The 24667-nt window shown below is 39.4% G+C and overlaps 1 protein-coding gene across 3 annotated transcripts in view; it reads left to right on the forward strand.

Moving 5' to 3' along the window:
• Window positions 1-24667, forward strand: part of STRN (striatin) — a 53261-nt gene that overhangs the window by 906 nt on the left and 27688 nt on the right. For all 3 annotated transcript variants that reach the window (XM_028724209.2, XM_028724210.2, XM_028724211.2), the window contains exons 2-7: window positions 10347-10450; window positions 13032-13105; window positions 13895-13973; window positions 15019-15186; window positions 20719-20854; window positions 21257-21392. In XM_028724209.2, the coding sequence (XP_028580042.1) occupies window positions 10347-10450; window positions 13032-13105; window positions 13895-13973; window positions 15019-15186; window positions 20719-20854; window positions 21257-21392 (697 nt within the window). The remainder of the gene's footprint in view (window positions 1-10346; window positions 10451-13031; window positions 13106-13894; window positions 13974-15018; window positions 15187-20718; window positions 20855-21256; window positions 21393-24667) is intronic.

Raw genomic sequence — 24667 nt, forward strand, 5'->3', positions numbered from 1 at the left:
CAACTGTTAGCTTGGGTCAGGCTTGCCTGTAGGATGCACAGATGCTTGGTGCCTCGATAATATTATGGTTTTGGTCCCAGCAGAACATGAGTTGTGTATGTGCCTCCTTGCTCCACATGGGAATAGAAAAGGAGAGAGGATGTGATCTGGTAGTTGCTCTCCCAAGTACTACCCTTTTGAGAAGGAAATTATCAGAGATTTGTGTGATGTCTGTTAGTTGTCTTTAACCAATATAGAATTGATGCGTCCCGCATGTAAAACAGCTTTGTTTTGGAATGTTGACTCAGTATGTGTGAACATTTTTCAAAGCACATCACATACATTGTCTGAGAAATACTTACAACAGTCCTGTAAAATAGAGTGATATTAATATCCTCACCCGCTGAAGGCAATTCCATTCAAATGGCAAGGGCCTGCTCCCTGTTTCTCTGTGCCCACTCACCCATCTTTCATGGAGGCCAGTAGTGGTTAGAGTGTCGGTCTAGGACCTGGGTTCAAATTCCCACATGGCCATGAAGCTCCCTGGGTGTCTTGGGGCCAGTCGCTGCTTCTCTGCCTAACTTACCTCACAGGGGTGTTGTAGGGATTAAATGAGAAAAGTGAACATCATTTACAGATACCAATTTGAGCTCTCTGGCAAAAAAGGTTGCACCAAAGCCCCACAATATGTTGGCTGAATGGGATGCAAATTTGGCAGTTGGTTTATTGTGGGGAAAGTGTGAGGTCAGTAAGGGTTTTTTCTGATGCGGCATTTAGTTTCTTTGGATGATGGAAACAGGGCTCCCTATTGTAAGGAGCTGTAGCAAGGTTTATGATTCTCAAGCATTTCAGAAGCACTTCTTTGATGTGTTTGTACCATGTGTGAAAAATCTTATGTCAGACTGGTTGGTAAAGAAAGTGGAATGGAAGGATATACACATGCATGTTCTGTCAGTATAGGCATACATGTGCAAAATTAGACAAAACCTGCAAGGTGTGGAGTTTGCTGCATGTTCTTACATCTTGGGATATTGTGACAAGCCTTTGGACCCTAAGTTGAAGGAAGGTGGGGGAGAATCACTGACGCTTATGATAGAAGGTTTTAAGATCTCCAAACAGCATGCTCTGTAGTAGACACACTAGCTACAGTGGGAGTTTTGCTCAGCAGGTGGTTCAATTACTGTGGCCTTTACTAGGTATTTCAATTTTTAGTGGGTTCTTAAAAGCCTTAAATGTACAAGTGTAACAGGATGAAGATTCCTTCTGCATTCCAGATTGTGCAAGAAGCTACCAACATAACTTGGACTTGGTAGTACAGGCAACTCCCCATTTATGCAGGGATTGCATTGCAGGTCATTGTGTGCTTGTGTGAAATTATATGAAATCGGAAACCCATTGAAAAAGCCTGCATAAAGCCCCCACCCCCACCCCCAGTTCCTCCCTTTTAGTGATATTTCAGTGATGTCGTTATGACGTTTCTGGGTTACTTCTGGGTTCGGGATATGTGCACTTGTGCAGGATCACACACGTACTGGTTGCGTCCAAAACGGGAGCTGCCTGTAAGTCTTCAAGCCTGATCTTGTCATAGGCTGCATAAAGTCCCTGGTGAAGGCACTTATCTCTGCTGTGTCTCCTTTTTCAGGTTGAGCAAAGGCTGATTGAGCGGTTCATGGTTATCTAATATTGTAGAATAGCCTCTGCTATTATTCCACATGAGAGGTTGTTGTGTCATTTGAAGCAAAAAAATGTGCACTTCACTATCATCCATAGATAGCATGAGTTCTGAGATGCTCATTAGCTGTACTAGCGGATGGTAGTTTGCCACAGAGATGGTTGGGAAAACAATCAAGGATCAATAACAGATTTGCATTGAAATGGCAAATGTGAATCATGTAAGCAAGTATAAGGCACATTGGGGCAAAACATTGCAACTTCACATATATGCTTACATGTGACTGGCCAGGAAAGACACCTTGCTAAATTTTGTGCTAGAGAGAATTAAGAAAGGAATTGAAAATAAAACTGCCCTGTCATAATGCCATTTTCAAAGCTATGATACAACCACACTTGGAGTCCTGTCCCATCCTGCTTGCAGACTTCTTCTAGGTGTATAGTTGGCCACTGTGAGATCAGGATGTACTTTTCATCTAACACAGCAGGGCAGATAAATGCTAGTATAGGTAGTTGCTAGCTAGCATTTGTGTATGCAGAGAATAAGGTTATAAACCCTTTCTCTCCACCATTTGCTGTATTTTATTTGTGCTGCTGATTGGTTTAAGTGTTTGTTTATCTATTAGATGTTTTTCATAGAATCATAGAATTGTAGAGTTGGAAGGGACCCCAAGGGTCATTAACTCGAATCCATTGCTTCCTAGCCTCTGGAGTAGGAGAAAACAAGCTTGTTCCATCCTCCGTGTGGCGGCCCTTTAGATATTTGAAGATAGCTATCATTTCTTCTCTCGTCTCGTCTTTACCAGGCTAAGCATACTCAATTCCCTCACCTGTTCCACATAAAGCTTGGTTTGATCGTGTTGGTCACCCTCCTCTGCACACATTCTAGCTTGTCAATATCCTTTTTAAATTATGACACCCAGAACCGGACGCAGTACTCCCATGTGTAGTCCGACCAAGGCAGAATAAAGCAGGAAAGTTATTTCTCTCGATCAGGACTCTATACATTTGTTGATGCAACCTAGAATAACATTAGCTTTTTTTGCTGATGCATCTCACTATTAACTAATGTTAAGCTTGTGGTCTACTAAAATCCCTAGATTCTTTTCACATGTACTACTGGCAAGCCAGGTGTCCCCCATCTTATATTCGTGCAGCTGGTTCTTCCTGCCTAGGTGTAGAACCTTACTTTTGTCCCTATTGAAATTCATTTTGCTAGTTTTGGCCCAGTTCTCCAATCTGTTATGGTCATCTTGAATCCCAATTTTGTCTTCTGTGGCATTGGCTACCCCTCCCAGTTTGGTGTCATCTGCAAATTTGATGAGCATGCCCTCCACACTTTCCGTCCCATATTGTGATCCTGATTATTTAAGCATTGAAAAGTGGAGGAATGTACCTCCATGTTTGCTCAGTGCTACTGGTTAAGTTTGCTGTAAAGGTTCAGTCCTTTATACATTTACCAAGGAGTAAGCCCCATTGTGCACAATAGGATTTGCTTTCAGAAAAGCCACGGGTATGATTGTGTTGCAACATTACCAAGACAGATAAGTAGTGACAATAGTGCAAAGTGTACTCTCTTATGGGGTTATTGTGTTCGTTAAAATTTCATAGCCCAAAACCCTACAAGGTACTATAATCGTAGCAGAATTAAGAGTCCTAGTCTGTCTGTTGTAAGCTTAGTATTTTTAGTTGCCTTCCTACGATTGAAAGTGTGCAAGTAGAAATAGAAAAAAATCAAATGTTCCTATTGAACTAAGAATTGAAAAATCAGGTTAAATTATGTTTCTCACCTGTGAAGAGTAAATGACTTGCAATTTGTGGAATAGTTCTGTGACTAGCTGCCACTTCTCTGGTATTCTAAACTCTGACATTCTAGATTCAGGATAATCTAGTTCAGTGGAAAATTAAATATTACTGCCTGCGCAGGCGAGTAGTGTCATTTCAGGCAGTGACAATAGGGTTTGACTGACATGTGCGTCCATGTTTGTGTTCTTTGTATTATGTGCACTTAGGAATATAGGAAACTGCCTACTGAGTCAGACTATTTGGTCCATCTAGTTCAGTATTGCCTATACTGACTAGCATCAGCTCTCCGGGATTTGAGGCAGGGTTCTTTCCCAGACCTACCTGGATATCCTGGGGGCAGATACTGTACCTACCACTAAACTACATCCCTTCCCCTAATGCAAATAGAGAAATCTCACATGTTATATTTCAGCTTATGCTGTGTTTCTCTTTCACAGTTATTCTACATGAGCAAGTGAGACTTAATGCTTTCAATATTAATTGGCTATAATCCAGGAAACTCATACCTTGTTTGGCACATTTTGCTGGACTCCTATTTTCTGGGGAATGGCAAATCCCCATGCCACATGATCAGTTTTAAAACTTCAGGCAGATGGCTTTGAGATCTTCTTATTTCTGGGAGATCCCAAGTCCACAGGATTTTCTAAATTACCAGAAGTAGCTTTCAGGATTGCTGTGGTTGATTTACTGCCACCATCATACAATGATATTCTTTTGAAGTTAAAGCATCTCTGAGACTAAATGCAATTCTATGCACATTTATTTAGGATTAAGTTCTCCTGAAGTGGGCCTGCTTTCTGAGCACTGCATAGAATTTCTCTACCTCCTAAAGATTGAAGAATGAAATGGAATAAAGTAACAGTGAACACTTGAGATAGAATCTTGAAAGGTTCTGCTGGAGCAACTGCTAATTGTGCAGATTTTATTTTATTTTCTCCTTGGGAAAGTACATCAGATTGGAAAGGTGACATCTGAAAGTTAATTTTCCTCCTCTAGAAATAGCGCTCTGTAGATTATAGGCAGATGGTACTATAAATGTAGATGTACTGTTTGTCCCACTGTTTGTGGGAGTGGGAAATTCTCATACCATAATAGCAATGGTTTTTGAGAATACTGCTTGGTTTAAGCAGTCTTTGGTCACAAGTGAATGGTAATTTATGTCTTTAAAAAAAAATCCTCTTGATGGCTGCTTTTGCTTCGGTGACGAGAAAATGAGTTTTTGGTAGAAGTTTATGACCCTATGTTGGAATGGTGTATTTATTACCGGAGTAGAGCCTAACAGTGTGCCCCTGTACACAGTCAAGCAAAGGGTTACTTCCTCTTTAGAAAGCAGAACAGAAGACGGCTCATGCAAACGGTATTGCCCTGTTTATTTACTTAATACATTTATCCCTCACTCTTTCGCAGAGTAGCTTACAAAAAAAGGTGAACCATCCATATAAAATACAAAACAACACAGTATCCCAACAAATATTAAAAACACCAGGGAAAAGCACTGCCATTTTTCAGGGATAAATATGTTTTTTTTTAAAAAAAAGCTTTCTTCCACCTGGCAAAAAAAGACAGCAAAATTTCACCAGCAAGTTGCCATCACTCAAAAAGCCTTCTGTCTGATTACTACCTGCCACACCTCAATCAGCAGGCATATATGAGAAATCCATTCAAAGTTGACTTCCTTCAATGGGCAGGCCGACACTGAGAGGCACTTAAGGTACCTAGAAACTGATACTGTAATTACAACCTTTGATTTTCTTTAGTTTTTTTTTTATCATTTTAAAAATATGAGAAAAAATAGCCTTTTATGAATTCTTTTATAAGCTCTCTGGGTGTAGGAAACCAGCACACATTTATCAAAGATAGATTTGAGTTAATGCTTTCCTGTGCTTTAAAAAATGAAGCAGATTTTTGTGTGTGTGTTTTGCACAGCAGCACATATACTGAAAACTCAAATTGCCATATCGTCTTTGTTTCTCATAATATGCATATTAGGATCAGTCAAGTAGGAATCCTTTCCATTATTGAATTATTTTGTACTGACCCTTGTTCAGACTTGTCCCTCCACTAATGCAACGGCTTCTTCCATTTGTGGAAGGGATGGAGATCCAGCAGAGGCTCCCAATGGATGAAGCGAGGAGGTGATTTGTATTGATTCCCCCAGCAGTGTATCCCATCCTTTTCTCGGGGGTCTCACTATCCTTCTGAGCAGCACTGTAGGGGAAAGGAGGGATCAGTAACAATTGCCTTCCCTTTCCTTCATTGAGAGTGTCCCATGAGCATGGTGCCTCAGGCAGCTGATTTTGGGTGTCATGAATGGGCAGGAAGTGGTTAGTTACCTGGTTAATTTTTATTGTGTATGTACTCTGAGGGAGAGGCACTTAATGAAATTTTCTGTCTCGGGTACCAAAATCAGTTGGCCAGCCTTGCACCTTGATGTGGGGTTGAGGTGCTATTTCCTATTCCGCCTGTGGCAGCATAATGTCTTGGGCCATCCCTGCTCATGAGAACTCTGGATCTAACCCAGACTGTTAATTGATTTTCAGGTAAACCTTCAAACGATATTAATGCCTTGCGCAGGTGCTGTGCAAAAGCTGCATTTTGTATGCAAAAACATACGAAAAGGGCTACTAGAATTGAATACAATAAAAACTGGAGATTTAAACCTGAACACTTCATTGATCACAGCCCTTTAAGTCTGAGGGGCTCTGAATGCTCTGCAAAAGATTGCAAACTACACTCTTAGATAGGTGGGAGAATCATTGGTTGATCCAAGAGATCATCATGGGAAAGCTGCACTTAGAGTAAGCCTTCCACACATGTATCCACCAGGGTAGTTCCAAATCTGCGTCCCTCTTCTTATTGCTAGCTCACATTGGGGTTTCTAAGCACAACTGAAAATAGGGCTTGTATCAGTTTGTGATTTAATGCTGCTCTGGCATATACTTGCTATTGATGTTTTGTTTATTTGATTTTATTTATTAAATTTATATCCCACCCTTCCTCCCAAATGAGCGCAGGGTGGGAGACAGTAAGTGATAAAACATCTTTAGAACTGTTCCAGTACAGATGCAGAATGGGAAAGATGCTATAACCTGAGCAATTTAATGCACTTTCCCCCTTTCCAATGTGACACTTTGAAAAAACACACACAACTACCTGACCCAAGCCAAAGCTGTCAATAAAGTGTGCTCCACATCATTCAAAATCTTCTGTCTTGACTTAAAATGCAAATGTATTTGAAGCTTTTGCATCAACTGTTTGGATCGCAATTTATTCTGTCTTCTGTTTTGTTTTTGTAATCATCGCCTGTTCTAATAATACCACAGTCCTTCAGGCTATATATAATAAACACACTGCTGGCAAACAGCATTGATAGCACTCCAGTCATGTGATTCTCTCCCTCCCCCCTTAACTTTATTGCAGAAATGATTAATTGTCTAGAGCACAATTAAATGCATAGTATGTGCATATGTGTGTATGTATATGTGCACACATGCCTGTATGCATTTGGCTAAATATGGAATCCGATTTGGAAAAAAGATTGAGTGCAGCAAAAGATGGCGAAAGCCTCAGAAATGTATTAGTCTTACCAGCTCAGGTTGTGCAACAAGTTTTCAAGACATAAAGTGAAAGCTTTTTTTTTTTTAAGAGATTTAGGGTGATAGCCAACTAAGCCTTACTTTTCGTATGTAATAAAGGGATGATTCTTGTTTGTGTCTCATTTAATCTGTCTTTTTGGGGTTGAAGATTCTGACTAAATAGCTGCAAGATTTCATTCCCACAACTCAGACCTTAAAGGAACTAAATGTGGGATTAGGTTCTGTGTGTCCCAAGTGGTTCCTGGGCCCCAGAAAAACAGTGGCAATCAATGTTTAAGTCCGCCTTCACGCTATTTCATTAGCAACATGTTTCAGGCAAATTCCTTGCTATTGATTAAGAGAGAGCTTCATTTTCAAATTTTGTACAGTGTTGTTTATTTTCCAAAATTACCGTATTTATTTGCTCTATAAGACTCACTTTTTCCCTCCTAAAAAGTAAAGGGAAATGTGTGTGTGTCTTATGGAGTGAATGCAGGCTGCGCAGCTATCCCAGAAGCCAGAACAGCAAGAGGGTTTGTTGCTTTCACTGCACAGCGATCCCTCTTGCTGTTCTGGCTTCTGAGATTCAGAATATATTTTTTCTTGTTTTCCTCCTCCAAAACCTAGGTGCGTCTTGTGGTCTGGTGCGTCTTATAGAGCAAAAAATATGGTACTTTGGAAGTACAAAGTTGTTGGGAGCCTTGATCTGTGCACTCAAGTCTGCAGCTGTTATTGCTATCACATCTGCAGGTGCATGTCTGTCCTAACTGGGCCAACAACTCTTTAAGTTAGAAAGGATGGGAAAAGCACGATGTGCATCAACAATTCAGTCCAACCCTGTGTTTATAGAACTAGCAGCATGGTAGGTGGTGGAGAAGATTGGAAACACAGTGATAGATCTTAGTTTTTATTTCTGAGTACCCCCATATGAAAGTGATTTGCTTTGAAAACTGATAGGCCACAAGTTTAACATGAGCCAACAGTGAGTGCAGCAGCAAAAAAAGCTAATGCTATTTTAGGCTGCATCAATGGAAGTATAGTGTCAACAGAAGTGTAGTAAAAGTACCGCCCTATTCTGCCTTGGTCAGACCACACCAGGAGTCTTGTGTCCAATTCTGGGCACCACAATTTAAGAAGGGTATTGACGAGCATGGGGCAGATGGAGCTTGTAAACCTGGAAAGGTAATAATAATAATAATAATAATAATAATAATAATAATTTATTATTTATACCCCGCCCATCTGGCTGGGTTTCCCCAGCCACTCTGGGCGGCTTCCAAAGGTAGCCAATCTAGGATAAGGAAAACTCTGATCCTAAGCCTTGGGATATCTTTGGGAGAGGAAAAGGCTTAGCCTACACAAATCCAGAGTCGAGTCCCTAAAACAGTTGAATGGTGTCTTGTACATCTCCTTCCAGCAACTCCTGCAGCCAGGCTGGTGCAGAATGTATTGCTCTGCTTTCCATCAGCGAGGTTGAGAAGGAGGTCTTATCATATGGGGAGCCAGGACCTCCATACATGCTGCACAGGCTTACGCTCCATAGGAGGTCACTTTGGTTCTGCCTACACAGTAAAAACAAGATGAGAGGCAGCAGTTATAGGTTACTGGTCTCTGCAGGTGCTGTGATTCTCCAGCGGTTTGACTTGAGTGGGCCCCAGAGGCACACTCCATTGTCTCTTGAGACAGCTGGATACCAACAATTGGCAAGCTAGAATGTGTGCAAAGGAAGGCGACCAAGATGAACTAGGGTCTGGAAACCAAGCCTTATGAGGAACAGTTGAGGGAGTTAGATAGGTTTATCCTGTAAAAGAGGAGATAGAGAGGTGATATGATAGCCATCTTCAAATATCTGAAGTGCTGTCTCATGGAAGATGGAGCAAGCTTGTTTTCTCCTGCTCCAGAGGGCAGGACTGAACCAGTTTATTCTAACTATGAGAATGGAGAGCCCAAGTAAACATTAGGAAGATTTCTCTGACTGTAAGAGCTGTTTGACAGTGGAAGAGACTCCGTTGGAAGGGAGTAGACTCTCCTTCAATGGAGGTTTTTAAACAGAGGTTGGAGGGCCATCTGTCAGAGATGCTTTAGTTGTGATTCCTACATTGCAAGTGGTTAGACTAGATGACCCTTGTACAATTCTGTGATTATATGAACTGTATAAGGAATGCTGGATCTTAAAGCTTGGGCTGTAAACACACGTGTGCTTTAATAAATGAAATTTTAACGAGACTTGGTTAGATTGTTTTGCCCTTTAAACCTTTGTTTTAATTCTGAAATTCTTAGGATCCATAAATCTTCTCTCCCCACCCTCATCCCACAATACTGAGCTGAGAGAGATTCTAAGGTGTATTTTACCTTTGATATTATTGACTGAGGTCGGACTGGAACAAAAGGAGAAGACATGCTCTCCCCTGCCCCCCCCCACGCAGTGACTAAAGCAATTCAGTATCCCTGCTCCATCCCTTCCCCCCTTCCAGGCCTTTAGGAATTGCTGCAACTGACTGAGCAGTGACCTTATAGCCAAGAAGCCTTTGCAAAACCTGTTGGTAATGTTTCTAGGGTGTGTATAAACTGGAATGTCGCGAGCAGCCTTGGGAGTGGCTGCAAAACAACCTTAAGGGGCTGTTAGTCCTAGTACATTTCAGTTTGCATTCCTTCTGTTAAAATACCAAATACAGTACTAAATACTAAAGTCTGATTTGGTTTAGGCATCTTGTGCGCAACCAGGCACTTGATGGTTAGGCCAGCCTACTATATTGTGGTTTGCAGCTTTTCCTCCTCCTGCTATTTTTTTAAAAAAGTTTATTACCGGGTTTACAGTTTGCTTCATTATTGCCAGAGATACACAGTACACTGTACAGCTGTTTATGAAAGCCTTTGAAGCTTGCTTATCACTGATGCACTGCTTGTCATGTTGCAGTTAAACCATGTCTTCCCATGCTAATAACTACCTTACCAACGCTTAAGGTTTAGTCCATGTATGGTGATTACAGCCGCAGGCACGCCATACACCTGAAGCACGTTTAAAGCATATGGTTTCTCCCAAATTATTCTGGGAAGGTAATTTGTACAGGGTGCAGGGAATTGTAGATCTGTGAGGGGTAAGCTACAGGATTCTTTGGCATAAGTCATATGCTTTAAATGTGTGGACACAGCCTAAAACTATTGACCATGTGGCATTATAATACCACCTTTTACCTTTCTGTGTGCTAGGACTCAGTTGCTTTTTCTTAGAATAGTGACTGCATCATGTGAAGGCTTTTCCTATAAACCTACTCTGAAAAGAGGTCTCCTATGGTGCATCTTTGTCTCTTTCAGGCCCAAATTGCCTTTCTTCAAGGGGAAAGAAAAGGTCAAGAGAATTTGAAGAAGGATCTAGTGAGGAGAATAAAAATGCTGGAATATGCTCTTAAACAAGAAAGGTATGTGCCAGTTTTCTAAACCCTGAATTGTTAACTGTGAGTATAGGAACTGCTTCTCAGTCTTCGAAAGGCAACAACACTGACCTTCCAGACTCTATTCATGCCTTCACCACAAAACAGCCTGTAGCTAAGTGCAGGCTTTTCCAAACTGTTCAGCAGAAAATATAATTTTGCCAAAAACCTCAGCCATACTTAACTTTATAGATATTAATATTGTTGCCCATCCGTGAGGCTTGACTTAAACTCTTTCCTGATGAGAGAGAGGGAGCAGAGCCCATGTGTCAAGTTATTTTAAAAATGTCTGGTAAACTAAATGCACCGAGAAGAACAGAAAGTATTGAATAGTCAGTCTGAAGATGCAGAAAATATAGATATGGTATGTAAGGAATCAATCAGTTATTTTAATTTCCACAATGTAATTTACAAGTATCTTGATGTGCTAAAATCCACAATAAAATGAGAAGAGGCTAAGTCAAGATGGGAAAGTCAACAAATAAATTACTAATGTGCATTTAAGCCAGACAGCTGACCAGTGCACTTGTTTATAAGACAGTGTTGACAAATGTGCATCCTGTATCAGAATAAATCAATTGAACTGCTATATTGATGTCAGTTGAGCTGCTCATTGCTGACTTGCAGCTGAACTGTGTTTGGGAAAAGACCTAGGGCATAATTAGACTTTTAAAAAATTACCAGCCCAGAAAAGGCTTCAAAAAGCACACAAGCTGCCAGGTGATATGGGAAATAACTAAGAAAAAAATAGAATCATAGAAACCGTAGAGTTGGAAGGGACCACAAGGGACATCGAGTCCAACCTCCTGCAATGCAGGAATCTTTTGCCCAGTGTGGAGCACTTTGCTTCCTTCCCAGAAACTAGGGCTGGATTCAGAGAAATGTCCTCTTCACAAAAGCTTTCAGAAGGTGCTCCATCCAGTTTTCAGATACCCACTTCCTTCCTCAGTTCGTCGTGCCATAGTCCACCCCATTCAACAGAACCCTATAACCATTGGGAGAAGCTTTCTTGGCTGCTTGGAGGGGGACACTTTCCCCCCTCATCATGACCCTTTGAGGTAGGAGCTGCTGAGAGTTAGCCAAGGCCACCTACTGAACTTCATGGATGAACGGAGATTTGAACATCTGTCTCCCACCATTTTCCAGGATGTTGGCTAGTTCTGCATTTTGCATGATCGTTAGGTGACTGGTCTATCTCTGTGTTGTGGAAAACTTTGAGTTGCAGCAATCAAGGAAAATGCAAGCTTTGGTATTGTTGTTCTATCTTTTCTAATGCCTAAACCCAGAATGCTCTAATATAGCTTAGTTTAGGTTTAGTTTATTGTTTATATTCCCATTTATATCCAAAATTGCTGCTTTCTGGTTACCGCCAAACTGAAACTGGCATTACCTCTGTGATAGACAAAGAGTTAGCAGTTATGTTCAGATGGTCTCCAGGCAGGAAACTTAAATTGCTTGTGTGAACTCTCAAATTGACCAATTCCTTTGGGGTCATTTAGGGTGACTGCTTTTACTGAATATTTTGAAGATGCATAAAGGACACAATTTCTAGAAGTGGTTTGTTTTTTTAAAAACACTTTATAATTTGTGACCCAAAGAGCTACTTTCAGCAAGCCTGTGGACTTGAGCTAACCAAATAGAAATGTTGACTTGGAGCAGCAGATTGTGATGCTGTCATAAACTGCCTCTGTAATTTTCAAGTTCCATTAGAGGGAACTGTTTAATTTAAAAGTTCACTTCCCATGAGAGCACAGAAGTAGCTGCATGGCTCTTTGGATTCTGTCCTATGTTGTTGGTCTTGTGAGTAACACTTTGATAAATTATTATGCATTGTGTTGGATCCAGAGTTTCTGTGAGCAGAGCACTGCTCCCAGGATGCTCCAGCAAGTTGCAGTACTATATCTCCTTCTAGTACATTTCAAAGCTGCTCTCGTGTATTTCAGTGCTAACATTGTCAGGAGATTAAAATGTAACAATAACCCTTAAAAGACACCCATCTTTTTATATGTCATACATGCCCACAATCAGTCTCACTCACTTTCATACCTTAAGTACTATACTGTACTAAAAAAACCCCAATACCCATATTTTTATGTAGGCCTTTTGGGTTATGTTTCTGGTCAGTGCGAGATTAGAACCTTCTCCTTGAGAGAGCTCCTGCCTCAGTGCTTTTCCTGGCAGCATTGCTTGTTTATGTCTCTTGGTTTGGCAGCAACTCCTACATGTTTGGCAGACTTGGTAAGCACAGCTGGATTGGATTTTTCAGGTCTTTAGATTGCAGGTTTGGCAAACTAAACTGGTCCTTTCAGTAGGAGCCGGCCTTGTGAGATTAATTTGCCCATTGTTAGTAATTCATATGCCAAGCATATATGAATGACGAAAAACAACAGCAAAGGCTCATAATGCTTCTGATGTTTAAAAAAGAATGATTTAGAGAAGGCATTTCTAGGAAAAATGCATGTATTTTACACTGAAGAAACAAGTGGGAGCAAAATATTTTCATGTCCTTTTTCTAAAGGACAGGTAGCATTTTCACACACTAATTTACTCCTTTTCTTTTCCTTTATAGAGCTAAATACCACAAGTTAAAATATGGCACAGAGCTGAATCAGGGAGACATGAAGCCTCCTAACTATGATTCAGGTAAGGGTTGATTTGTGTAAAGGAAAACGAGACTGGGCAAAAGAGAAAAAGCTGCCGTTTTGTGAAATGTATTGGCTTAGTCTGATATGTATGTAATAGAAGGCTTTGAGGGGTTCTGTGTGACTACTGGCCCTGCCCTGCACATCCTCTGTCTCTTCACGTGCAAATCTCCCTCTCTCTCTCTCTCTCCAATTAAGTCTGTCTAAATTTAACCTTAGCCTTCATAGCTGTTGTCCCCTTGGCTTAAAATTAAACCACCTGTATGCTGCCAGAGCCATAATATATAAAACAATGTTAAGGAGGATGCTTATTGTTGGTTTTAATTCTTGTGCTCTCTTAACAAACAGTTTGCTGGCCCTTCTGTCCTTAGTGGGAGATTTAAGGAAAGTTACATTAGGAAAATACTTAGTAGCTATGTTTTCTCCTGTGCTGGCATGCTGCATATGCACCCATTGTTTCAAAATTGCCTCATTACCGAAAGCAACTTGGTTTCTTTCTCTTTTTGAGGGAGTGTGACACTTTGTGAACAGGTGGAGAAGGTATACTGTTGTTAAACTTATCACAACTTTTGATGTCCCTGTTCTGAATTCTTATGTACAGTTTGCATTTGTTCTCCTGTGTTGTATAGATCCTTGCAAAAACACAGATATATAGGAATTAAACGTGCATTATTCTACAGATATAAATAATTAAGAGAGTGTAAGTATTTTATTTTTTTAAGCATGCTATAATGTACAAGACTGCTTACGAAAAGCAGGTTTCAAAACTATATTGGTTTTAATATTTCAGATGAAGGGAATGAAACTGAAGTTCAGTCACAGCCAACTAGTCAGCTAATATGGAAACAAGGACGACAGCTACTCAGACAGTAAGTGACCTAAAAACGGGTTTCAGATGAGGGTCTTTCCTATCTGGGACTGAACCTTGGACCTTTTTACAGACAAAGCACATGCTCTCCTGCTGAGCTATGCTTCTTCCCTGAGGATAGATAGCAAAATTATAACGAAGGCAGGATGAGGTATTGATTAAAACTTGAATAGCTTGTGATGAGAAAAATAGGGAGGGGTTAAAGTGTGTCACACTTGAAGGATGGTTCTTAAATTAGTTCTGCGCTGTCCTGATAGCAATAAGGATTGGGTATGGAAGGCTGCTCATTCCACTCCTCCCCACTTGAAAACCCCATGTTAAGTGTTCCTGTTTGGAACTTCTGGTTCTAGATTGAGAGAACTGGAACTCCTTTCACCAAGAGCCTTGAGTTTACTGGAACTGACCAGCAGGGCTGGGTGACAGGTGAGGGAAGTCAGAAGCATGGCAATATTTATTCTTTGTGGTCATTGCAATAATGTTTGAAACCTTTTTGCTCCAAAGTTTAAGGATTGCAAAAAGATTAAAAGCAAATTTAATCAATTTCTGACTTTATTGTAAGGCAGTATTCATGTGAGAAGGGAAGCTAGAAGGAAATGCTGTTTGGTAGAATAGACAGTTGAGAGAACACAAATTCTTATAAACTTGCCTAATGGCCAAGAACGCTTTGGTAAGGCATTGGTTTTGATTTTGGAAAATTTCTTATAAAGAGTTGCCTATATAAAAGTAACTGTATTTATGAAAAAAAAAATGGGTTGAAAATGCACGGAGAACTTTTGTTTCTTTTGGCAAGTATAATGAATAAAGTATTGTGTATATGCAGACAGCAGAGCTCTTTGCCTTTCTTGGGGACTGTAGAGACTGGTACTGCAAGAGACAATCCCCTCTGAAACTGGCACAAGAAGATTTGTAAGCCTGTTGTGTCAGCACACAGCTACATTCTTCTTCTTACCACAATCTATTGGTTGATTCTGGGTGGATTGTGGCGATTGACTGTAACATCTTTGCTGACAGCTCACGAGCAATTGACATGGTTTCTATATATACAGATATCTGCAAGAGGTGGGATACACTGATACCATACTGGATGTGAAGTCAAAGCGGGTACGAACTTTACTGGGTCTCTCAGGTGATGGTCCAGACAGGGAAAATGACAAAAACCAAGAATCAATGGTGAACGGCACAGATGCTGAGATTAAAGAAAAGGTGATGATTGGGTAAGTGCTTTTGACAGTGGGATGCTTCCAGTGGTAAAAATTATGCTTTTGAACATAATGTACTTAAGTACATTTTCCAGTGGTGTCATATACTGCACCAGTTTATTACATTTCAACTTTGTGTGTATATTTGCTGAATTTTTCATTCTGTTCCTTGTAAGCTAAGCAACTAAATTTGCTTAGTCTAGGAAAATTAGTGGACTCCTTTTTTTTTTTTAAGTACTCTAGTAGGTTACATCAAGCTCAATTTAGGACATTCTTAGGTTTGTGAGTAGCCTGTTCTTCAAAGCAGATATTATGCAAGTCTTGAAAGAAGTGTCATGTCCTGAGATGTAACATGCTGCTTGCATCCCAAACTGTAAACACAACAATTGAGTGTACTTTCACAATGTATGTTAGTACTTTTGCTGATGGCTTAGAGCAGATTTGGATGGAAACTGGAGGGAGAAAAGACTTAAATTGTTCATATGAACTTTGGGTTCAGGGGATTCCACTCCTGTGGAATTCTTTATTTTTCTTTGGTGACAACTCTGTTGATAAGAGTGTGTTCTTATTTACTATTATGAGACTAGTTCTAAATCAGCAGGGATAAATAACAAAAGACAAGAAAACATTTTCAAGAGCATTTTTTTTTAAAATTTGCTGCTTTCTAAGGTGATGTAAAAATGTCATAATGCTTCCTTAAAGAAGAATTACTTGTTCTGTCCATGGAAAATTTTATGCAAGTCAATGTATTTGCTAATGTACAGATCCCAGTGAAAACTTTTGCACTCAAGAGCATCATGTGGACTTGGGATGTATCCTGGAAGATATTGAATCCATCAGTGGAAACATTATCTTGATAGTTTGACAGTTGTAATCTTACTCACACATGTTTCATAATGTTTACTGAAAGAAATGGTTCACTACTTCAGATCAGCACACTGGTGCTATAAAAGATAAGTACCACAGCTCAGCATGACTGAACTCAGCAGGGGACACTAAAATAATTAACCTTTGTATTAACATCTAGGATTTCCAGTGTTTGCCGTGGATGTAAAAGATGCACTTTGTCATTAACATATTTGGCAGAAGAAAAACAAATGAAACCGGGTGTAGCCTTGCGTGGGGTACCAGTTAGTTCTCATTTTAATACCTGCTTCTTTAGTTTAATGATGTTACCTTTCCTTTGCAAGTTAAGTAAAAAGTTGGGGGAACTGCATTGTTCTGCTATCTGATGCACAGTGTGCAGTAATAAAGCCTAGCCCATGTAACATTTCTGATTTTCAAATTGACTTTGAAGCATTGTTGTAAACATTTGTAAATCTTATCGGGTAATATGTTTAAGGTGTTTTTCAAGCAATAAATGATTTACTTCTTTTTTCATGAAAATGCACCTTTCAACTGTCTTGCAGATTGAGTTTTATAATTGATAAAAGTTGTTAGTTGACTCAACTCCAACTTGAAATTCCTTCCAAGAGGTTCATGGTAAAGCTGAATGTACACAAATATCGGAACTTGCTAAAGGATCTTGCAGTAATAATAATGTTAGTTTTAATGTTAGTTCTCTGTTCTAGAAAGCAGAGACTGATTTTTTTTTTTAAGCTTACATTTTAAGATTAGGGTTGTGCCAGGTATTTTCCAGTTCATACTAACATGCCCAAGGACTAGCGCTTTGCATATATTATTTTCATTTATCTAATTGATTCTGTTTATGAATCACTTCCCATAAAATATGTCAGAACACTAATTAAAGACAAATTCTGTATATAAAAACAATTTCAAATCTGAGACAGACTGGGATTAAAACCTTGAAAAAGGAAGGTCTTCAATAGGCTCCAAAAGATGATAGAGATGGTGCCTCTCTGTTGTGTAACGGGAGGCAGTTTCAAAGGGTAGGTGCCACCACTCTGAAGGCCTGGTTCCACACTTCCTTCTGTTATTTGCTGCCTGTGGTTCAGCTAAAACAAAACAACTTGCATGAGCTGAAAACACTTCCAGTTGCCCAAGGAGTGACATAGGTTTCTGCTGATCTCGCCCACCCTGGCCAGTAGCTGCAGATTCTTGTACAATATGAAGTGTGCTCTGAGGTCACAAGGCAGGAGGAAGTGGGAAAGCCACTTTCTTTGAGCAGAACATTAGGGCTCTATATTGCTATTTTGGTGCTTTTTTCCCTTATTACTGCCACTTGATGTTCCTGGGACTGACCAAAAGCCAGTCAAGAATCATGTTGTAAATGTGATGACATCACTTAGCCAATCAGATTTAGCTGCATTGCAGCATCAGAAAGCCAATTCAAAGTGAAGATCATGTTTCCTGATCTCACATGGAATGGTCTTAGTGATGACATCATGTGACAATTAGATTTGACTGTGTGACATCACAAAGTTGATTTGCCGAATGCCAGAAGGGGTCTCTTGTTCATAGCATTATTGGGAATATTGATCAGCACTTAGGCTTATAAATTGATTTAAAGCACAAATAATAAAAGTTGTAGCTGAATCCGAGTCTCTTCCACATTTGCGCCCTTTCTGATGTTTTAGGTATTCTGCTGTTGTGCTGTCTCTACTCTCCACCTCAAGTCTTCATCAGACAAAGAAACTATAGAATTGTAATCCTTTTTTAAAAAATTGAGATAAGACCTAAGGAAGGTGTATAGAAAAGATGTAACAAGCCCTTTTCTGTGTAACTCATAAGTATGTAATAGAAGAATAAGTGTACATGTCATATGATTATTACTTTTAAAAGATAAACCTTATGATACTTCTTGGATTTTGCTGTGTGATGTTATTTGATTTTCAATATTATGATTCTGCACATTGTGATATTTCTGTTTATCTGGTCAGTAAACTTTACCTGCATTTTTAAAAGAATTTTGTATTAATCAATGTGATATTTGCATAATTTGTTGGGCAGTGTGTATAAAAGAATTCAGAATGTGTTCATCACTTGAGACTTGTATGGGACAGTGAATATCATTTCTTTAGCAAGATTTTCGCTTTAACAGTGTTAGTATGATTACTGTTGCTTCATGTCCACCATTTATGCATACCTGCCAGTGTGTAAAGTCTGCATAAAGTGGAGAACAGGATCACTTTGTGTGCACCTATCACTTCCCTGGACTGCCTCATGTTCACATAGATATCTTTACCTAAACTCAACTTCAAATGTATGTGGGTCTCATTGGCATTAGCCTTACCCCTAAAATTATGTGTGTAGGGTTGCATGTGCATAAATCCCATTTAAATATTATATCCAATTCGTAGATTCCAAGCAGACATGACTTAGGAGCAGGCAGCTATTTTAATTATTTTCTGCCACCACATGCAGAAATATTCATATATCTCTGAAAAAGGTTATATTGTAATGTTTCTACAATATGGTGCTAGTTAGCCACAGAAGACAATGTGTTTTATGACATTTATAGGACACACAATAGCAAAGTTCTCTGGGTGGCTTACAGTTAAATCTGAATGTATGTTTCCAGAACTTTTGAGACACTTAGGCTGCAATCTTATGCACTTTTGAGCATAGGATTGCACTATTGGCCCTATTAATATATTGACAAACATGCATGGGATTTTTCCCCCTTGAAATTTCAGATTTTAAAAATTGTAGCCTTGCTAACTTTCCTTTACATTTTTCTATACCCTGACTGACATGGCATTAATTATGACCTGGCCCGTTTTCCTTGTTTTACTGCCTTTTGTTGCATAATGAAAAATTGCTTGTCTGCACTGCCTTGGTTACCCACACAGCCTCCTAGTATGCTTGAAGCTATATTTTAAATGAAAATGCAGTGTAGAAATAATAATGAATCCTCTTCTCATTTTAGTGTTTAACTAGTAATTGGAATCAAGTGACGGGTTAAATAAGAGAGACTTGTAGCTGGAAAATGTGCACATTTAAGAACAAAATCACAAACTCTGGATCCCAGCAGTGTTTTATTCTCAACTTTCTTCATAGTTTCAGGAAAAGAAACAATACAACCATCTGGATAAGAGAAAATGTATTTAATAGTTACTAAGTGAATGAAGAAAACAGCAATTAGTTTCTTTAGGAAAACCTGAAGGAAGTATCAGTAAATCTAGGTGTTTGGGGAGCTGCAGCTGCGGCTTCATTTATTTTATTCTTGTCCAAGAAGGTCCCCCTCACCATGTGTTGAGAATCTTGAAGCCCAGCAAGTTGCTTCTTTAAAAAAAACCACACCAAAACACTCCCCCACCACTGTCCCAAGTAGTAATCTAGAAACTGGAGGTTTAAGCATCTGTCTATATCAGTGAAGACATTGCTTTCTAATCTCAAGAAAAAAGAAGACAATTTCAGGTATCAATGTGAGAATTGTGATATTGCTGATTAGTAGTGGTTGGCTAGTCTGTTGAAATGTGGATTCACATATGCTCATTTTCGAAAGTAGTGCTGCTTGTGGTGCTGTGTGTGTGTTTTCTTCTAAAAGTGGATAATTTCAAATTTTCACTTTTCAAAGTGTTTGCTCAAGTGGAGTCCATGTTAAACGAAGTGTGGTAAATAAATGTAAAGAGTTTGGATCAAGAGGTAGCCTTCTGCAAATGGAAGAGCTGGCAATCCAGTGGAGGCTGCCATTCACTGAAAGAGGAAGAGGGGATTCTAACTTCCTGAGCACATTTTTAGGGGCACCAGGGACTCTGCTCATGCGATCTCTGGATCCAGCCCAGAATGTAATAAAAGGCCCCTTCACCGTCATTTTTCATAGAAATAGCTGTTAAAGTCTTATGGTACATTCAAGACTAACAAATTCGTTGCGTCACAAGCTTTTGTGAACTCCAGTTGCTTGAATTGCAATCCTAAATAGACAGAGGAGTGTGTATGTGTATGTATGTAGTATGTACACACACACACACACACACACACACACGTGTAAAAGAAAATAGGGAAAGCTGGAGTTAAGTTGTAATGAAACACATTAATGGAAGCATCTTAGCATTATTGAGTAATCAACCAATTGCTGCTGTGGTGAAGTATCACTGCATATTTTGCATACATTTAAGTTCTAATTGAATTATCAGAATATACATTATATATTTCATTGTAATTTAGCTCAAAACATTTACAGTTTTCCCCTTTGCTTGTGTGTGTATACCTTCAAACCGAGAGTTATGCTTTGTGCATTGAATGGAGTGGGCTGTAGTCTATAAAAGAGTGTGTACTGTCATTTTTTTTAGTCCTGATGGTGCCATGAGACTCGTTCTAGCTTTTGTTGTGCACCACAATATACATTTATGAATGTGAAACTGAAGTTCCAGTAGCACACACACAGAGATCACTTGGACTAATGATAAAACTCTTTCAAACCAATGCTGTGTATAATGACATGGATGCCAAATTTTATATTGTAAATGTTTGGTTTTATTATGAAAATAAATAAGAACATTTATATATTAAAAAGAAATTGCAGATCCATTGGAGAATTATATCATTTACCCTATATTTTTTATGTGTTTGGCTTTGTTAAACATAATGAAGAGAGAAAAACAGACAAAATAACCCTTTGCTGCTATTTTAATTTTTATCTAGGAAACCAGATTTGACAGACTCTGCTTCGCTGCTAGAGACATTTAAATTCCTTGAAAATGCTGCAGCAGAATTTAGTGATGAGGACGAAGATGATGATATTGATGGAAGAGAGAGAACAATCATGGACACTTCAACGGTGGGCTGAGAACTCTTAATCATAGAACAAGACTTTCAGTGATGGGATCTTAAAAATCATGATATGGCATATATTCCAATCATGTGTGAGCAAATGCAAGGATTTAATCGTGGCACATTTTTGCAAGTCGGCCTGACAGATAGTATTCTAGTACTGTATTGCTACCTCCTGTCCAATTAAAAGAAGCCTAGCTTGGCCTCCTCCTCTACAATTTACACACGGCTTTGATTAAATTAGATTAAATTCCCTAGTGTTCTAAAGATTATATAGTACATTAGTATTTAAGTTAGATTTAAAATGAACAGTGATGTATATATCCTTCTCTTCTGTCCCCCCCCCCCCGAGTTTAGGGATATGTAGAAATAATACAGACACAAATGTTTCATTTTCTGTCCTTCATAGATTGTGAGGAAAAGGGTGCTATCAGATAGCAGTGAAGACAGAGATACTGAAGAGGCCTTGAAGGAGTTTGATTTCTTGGCTACATCCGATGAAGGAGATGGAGAGTCAAGAAGTTCAGGAGACGGCACAGACTGGGGTAAGGAAGTAAAAAGGAATTCTTCAGAAATGCAGGAACTTGGTTAAATGCAAAAAAATGTAGCCGTTGTAATATTGTTGAGGATATGCTGCTGTAGCTCTGGGGTGACACAAGCCCTGCCAGATCCTCCCCACCTTTGTATTTTATCTAGATAAAATACACTATTTTATTGAAGTTATCATTTTCTATGAATATTTTGAGTTAGTTGTAAGATGTAACTTTTAAAACTCTGTTCTGTAAGGAAATTGGCTATTCTTTGGGGATGCCACTAAAACATCATACAAAACCTTCAGACTCCTTAGGAACATGACAGATACAGTGCCTTAGCCATGCAATGCTACAGAAACTGGCTGTAGAGGTAGCCCAATAGGAGAACGTTGTAGGTCATGCGCCTGTCATGACTTTATGTGTTTCATTGGTTGGCCAAGAAGGAAAAAACACTTGGTTCAATCTCATTACATAAGAGAACGACCAAGACATAGACCAACTCCACCACTTGCTACTTCTCGGCGTTAAAGCCCTTGGGCCAGAATAAGCCCCACAGAGTCTGCTTTGGCATTAGCTTCATGACTTCAGGTAGTGAAATGGTAGAGTAAAAAAACAGAATGAAATGGCAGACAACGTGAGCCTGTGTCAGGGCAAAGTGGCCAGATGGGAGTCTGACATGCAGTGTCGGGGCTTCCCATTCCTTCTGAAGCCTGTTCTGTATGTTGGGTTCACTTTCATTCTCTGCACTCCCTTTGCCTACCAGATCAAGATTTTAAGAATGTATAAAATGCTTAATATAGAATATTGGTGAGTGGTGAACAAGAGGACATAAGAATAAATAATATAAGAGCAATCAAATAAAAACTATGAAGCGTAATTTAGCTTCTTTTGTAGACTGTATCTCTGCAAACTCAAAATACAACTGAGGAAGACCAGAGTAAACAGAGAAGTTTTCAGCAGGTGTCTAAAACGCAGAATATCTGTCTCCTTACATGTCAGTTGTTATATACATTATTTTTACTTGGCACTTCCTTGATGGCATCCTTGATGGCATTTCACTTCTTCCAGAGTGGCCAAATACAAATAATTCGAAACGGGATTGAAATGGTGCCTTTGCCTTTACAATCTGTTTCTGAAGGGTCCATCATACTAACCCATTTCCTGCAGATATTCTTGTAATCCTTTATAAACTCATACCTATCCATATTTACTGTTCCTCTGAGCTGTGTGTGTGTGTTTGTGTGTGTGTGAGAGAGAGATGTTCCTTTACTTGGGAGCTCTCCTCCTGGCTGATACTCCAGTTACTTCACTCTTAGCCAGTTTCTGTTGCAATCATGATTGGTTGGTCCTTCTTATCCGGCATTGTTGTTGTAAACTCTGCATCTATTCCTACTTTATTAGCTACTTGCTTCCTGACGATCACTTTTTGCTTAGCTTCCCAGCCTTTGGATTTTGTAACCTCCATTTGCTGAACTTCCTCTGCTCCATCCTCTCCACATCTGGCTATGTTTTGTTTTTCTTTCTCCCACACCTGTTCAAATGGCATAGGTTGAATCCATCATACCTTATGCTCCACTGACTCTGGCAGCCCAATCACATGCATGCTTTACCTGGAGGAAGTCCCACCAAATTCTGTGGGGCTTAATCCTAGGTAAGTATGCATATGCTATGAACGTGAAATCTGAGAGCTGGATACTGTTGTGCATCAGTATTCAGAAATGGAAGAAAGAAAACATCTGAGTAATCTATATAGTTTATTAGAGCAAGATTTGCCTCATGTGACAAACAGACTTTAAAAACAAAACAAAACAAAACACTGGAATGGGTTACTTTTCAAAAAGCCACTTGAATGAATTTTTAAATGTGTTCTCACAGGTGATGTATAAGCAGAGGTAAAAACACGTTAGGACAAGTCAGAATGCCATTTCTACACAATATCTGGGGTTATGTGTAATTATAGCAACTCCCTTCTCCTTGTGACCCTCCCAAAAAGTAACAACAGGTGGAATGCCATTTCATAAGATCTGCAGAGGTAGCAGCAGTGTTGTGCACCTGACATGAACACAGCCAAGTGGTTGGCACCAGGGACGTGAAACACAAACAATCTATACCTTTTTTATTGGCTTCCTGCTGCTGAGAGTAAAGAATAATAATAATTAGGAGGTGTATTAGTTTTTGTTACTATGTTATGCATTTTTGTGTTTTTATATTGTAAACTGCTCTGTGATCCTTGGGTGAAGGGCGGTATAGAAATTTTAATGATGATGATGATGATGAGTTACAGTGCTCCATGTTGGCTTCATTGTAATACAGACACTCTTGTATAAGCAGATGGCAAGTTGCAAAATTCTTCTGAAGTTCAGCCTGCGCTTGGAAAACAGTTCCCAAAATGCTGTGTTACATGTCATTACAGAACGTACATTTAAGTGTGCTTTCAGATGGAATCCTTTGCGAGTGTTAAGCATGCTCACTTGGCTTATGCGACACCAGCATGGCGTATGAAAATGTGCCAAGTCCTGTGGTAGACTTTGCTACTCTGAATTGACTTGCAGGATCAGTAATGTGGCAGTCTCCAAATTAGTTATTAAATGAACCTATTATTAGATGATACCCCTGGGCTTAAAGTACCTTCATTCCACTTGCTTTCTCATGTTACATTAGTTGGAGGGTGCTTGTCATTTTGATGCAGCCTAAGATTCAGCCTTGGTGTAAAGTGTGGTTTGTGGAACCACAGGACCTCTGGGTTGTGTGCCTTCCGTTATCTATAGCTGGTGTAAAATGTCATAATTTGAACTGTATGAATGAGACCAGGTTCTTCTTACAGCTCTTGAACACCATTATTGAAAGGAGACACGCCCACATTGAAGAATAATGCCTAGATTTACTGTTTTTGTTACTATCTAATACAGCGGTGTGCCCGTTTTCTTACTAAAGAATTTTAGTAATTTATTTTTACCTATGTTGCGCAACATAAGAGAAACCCAGTCAAAAGTAAGTGGGTATTCAAAGACTCAAGTAACATAGACAGTGAAGACTGAAAGGGGAAATGTTTGAAGTAATTACCAATTACATTAAAAATGAAGTATTTTCACTCAGAATGAATAAAGGGTTGGGATCAGAAACTGGCTATTGCTAACACCAACCCCCAATTACATTTTTGAAGACTTCTGAACAAGTGAAATAGAATAGCACTTAGGCTCAATTGAGCTGTGGTGGAGCCAGCATTCATATTTTGGCTCAGTCCATTTATAAAGCGGAGAGGGGTGGGTGGATCTTACTTTTAACAG

This window comes from Podarcis muralis, chromosome 3, assembly GCF_964188315.1.
Source record: "Podarcis muralis chromosome 3, rPodMur119.hap1.1, whole genome shotgun sequence".
Lineage (NCBI taxonomy): Eukaryota > Metazoa > Chordata > Lepidosauria > Squamata > Lacertidae > Podarcis > Podarcis muralis.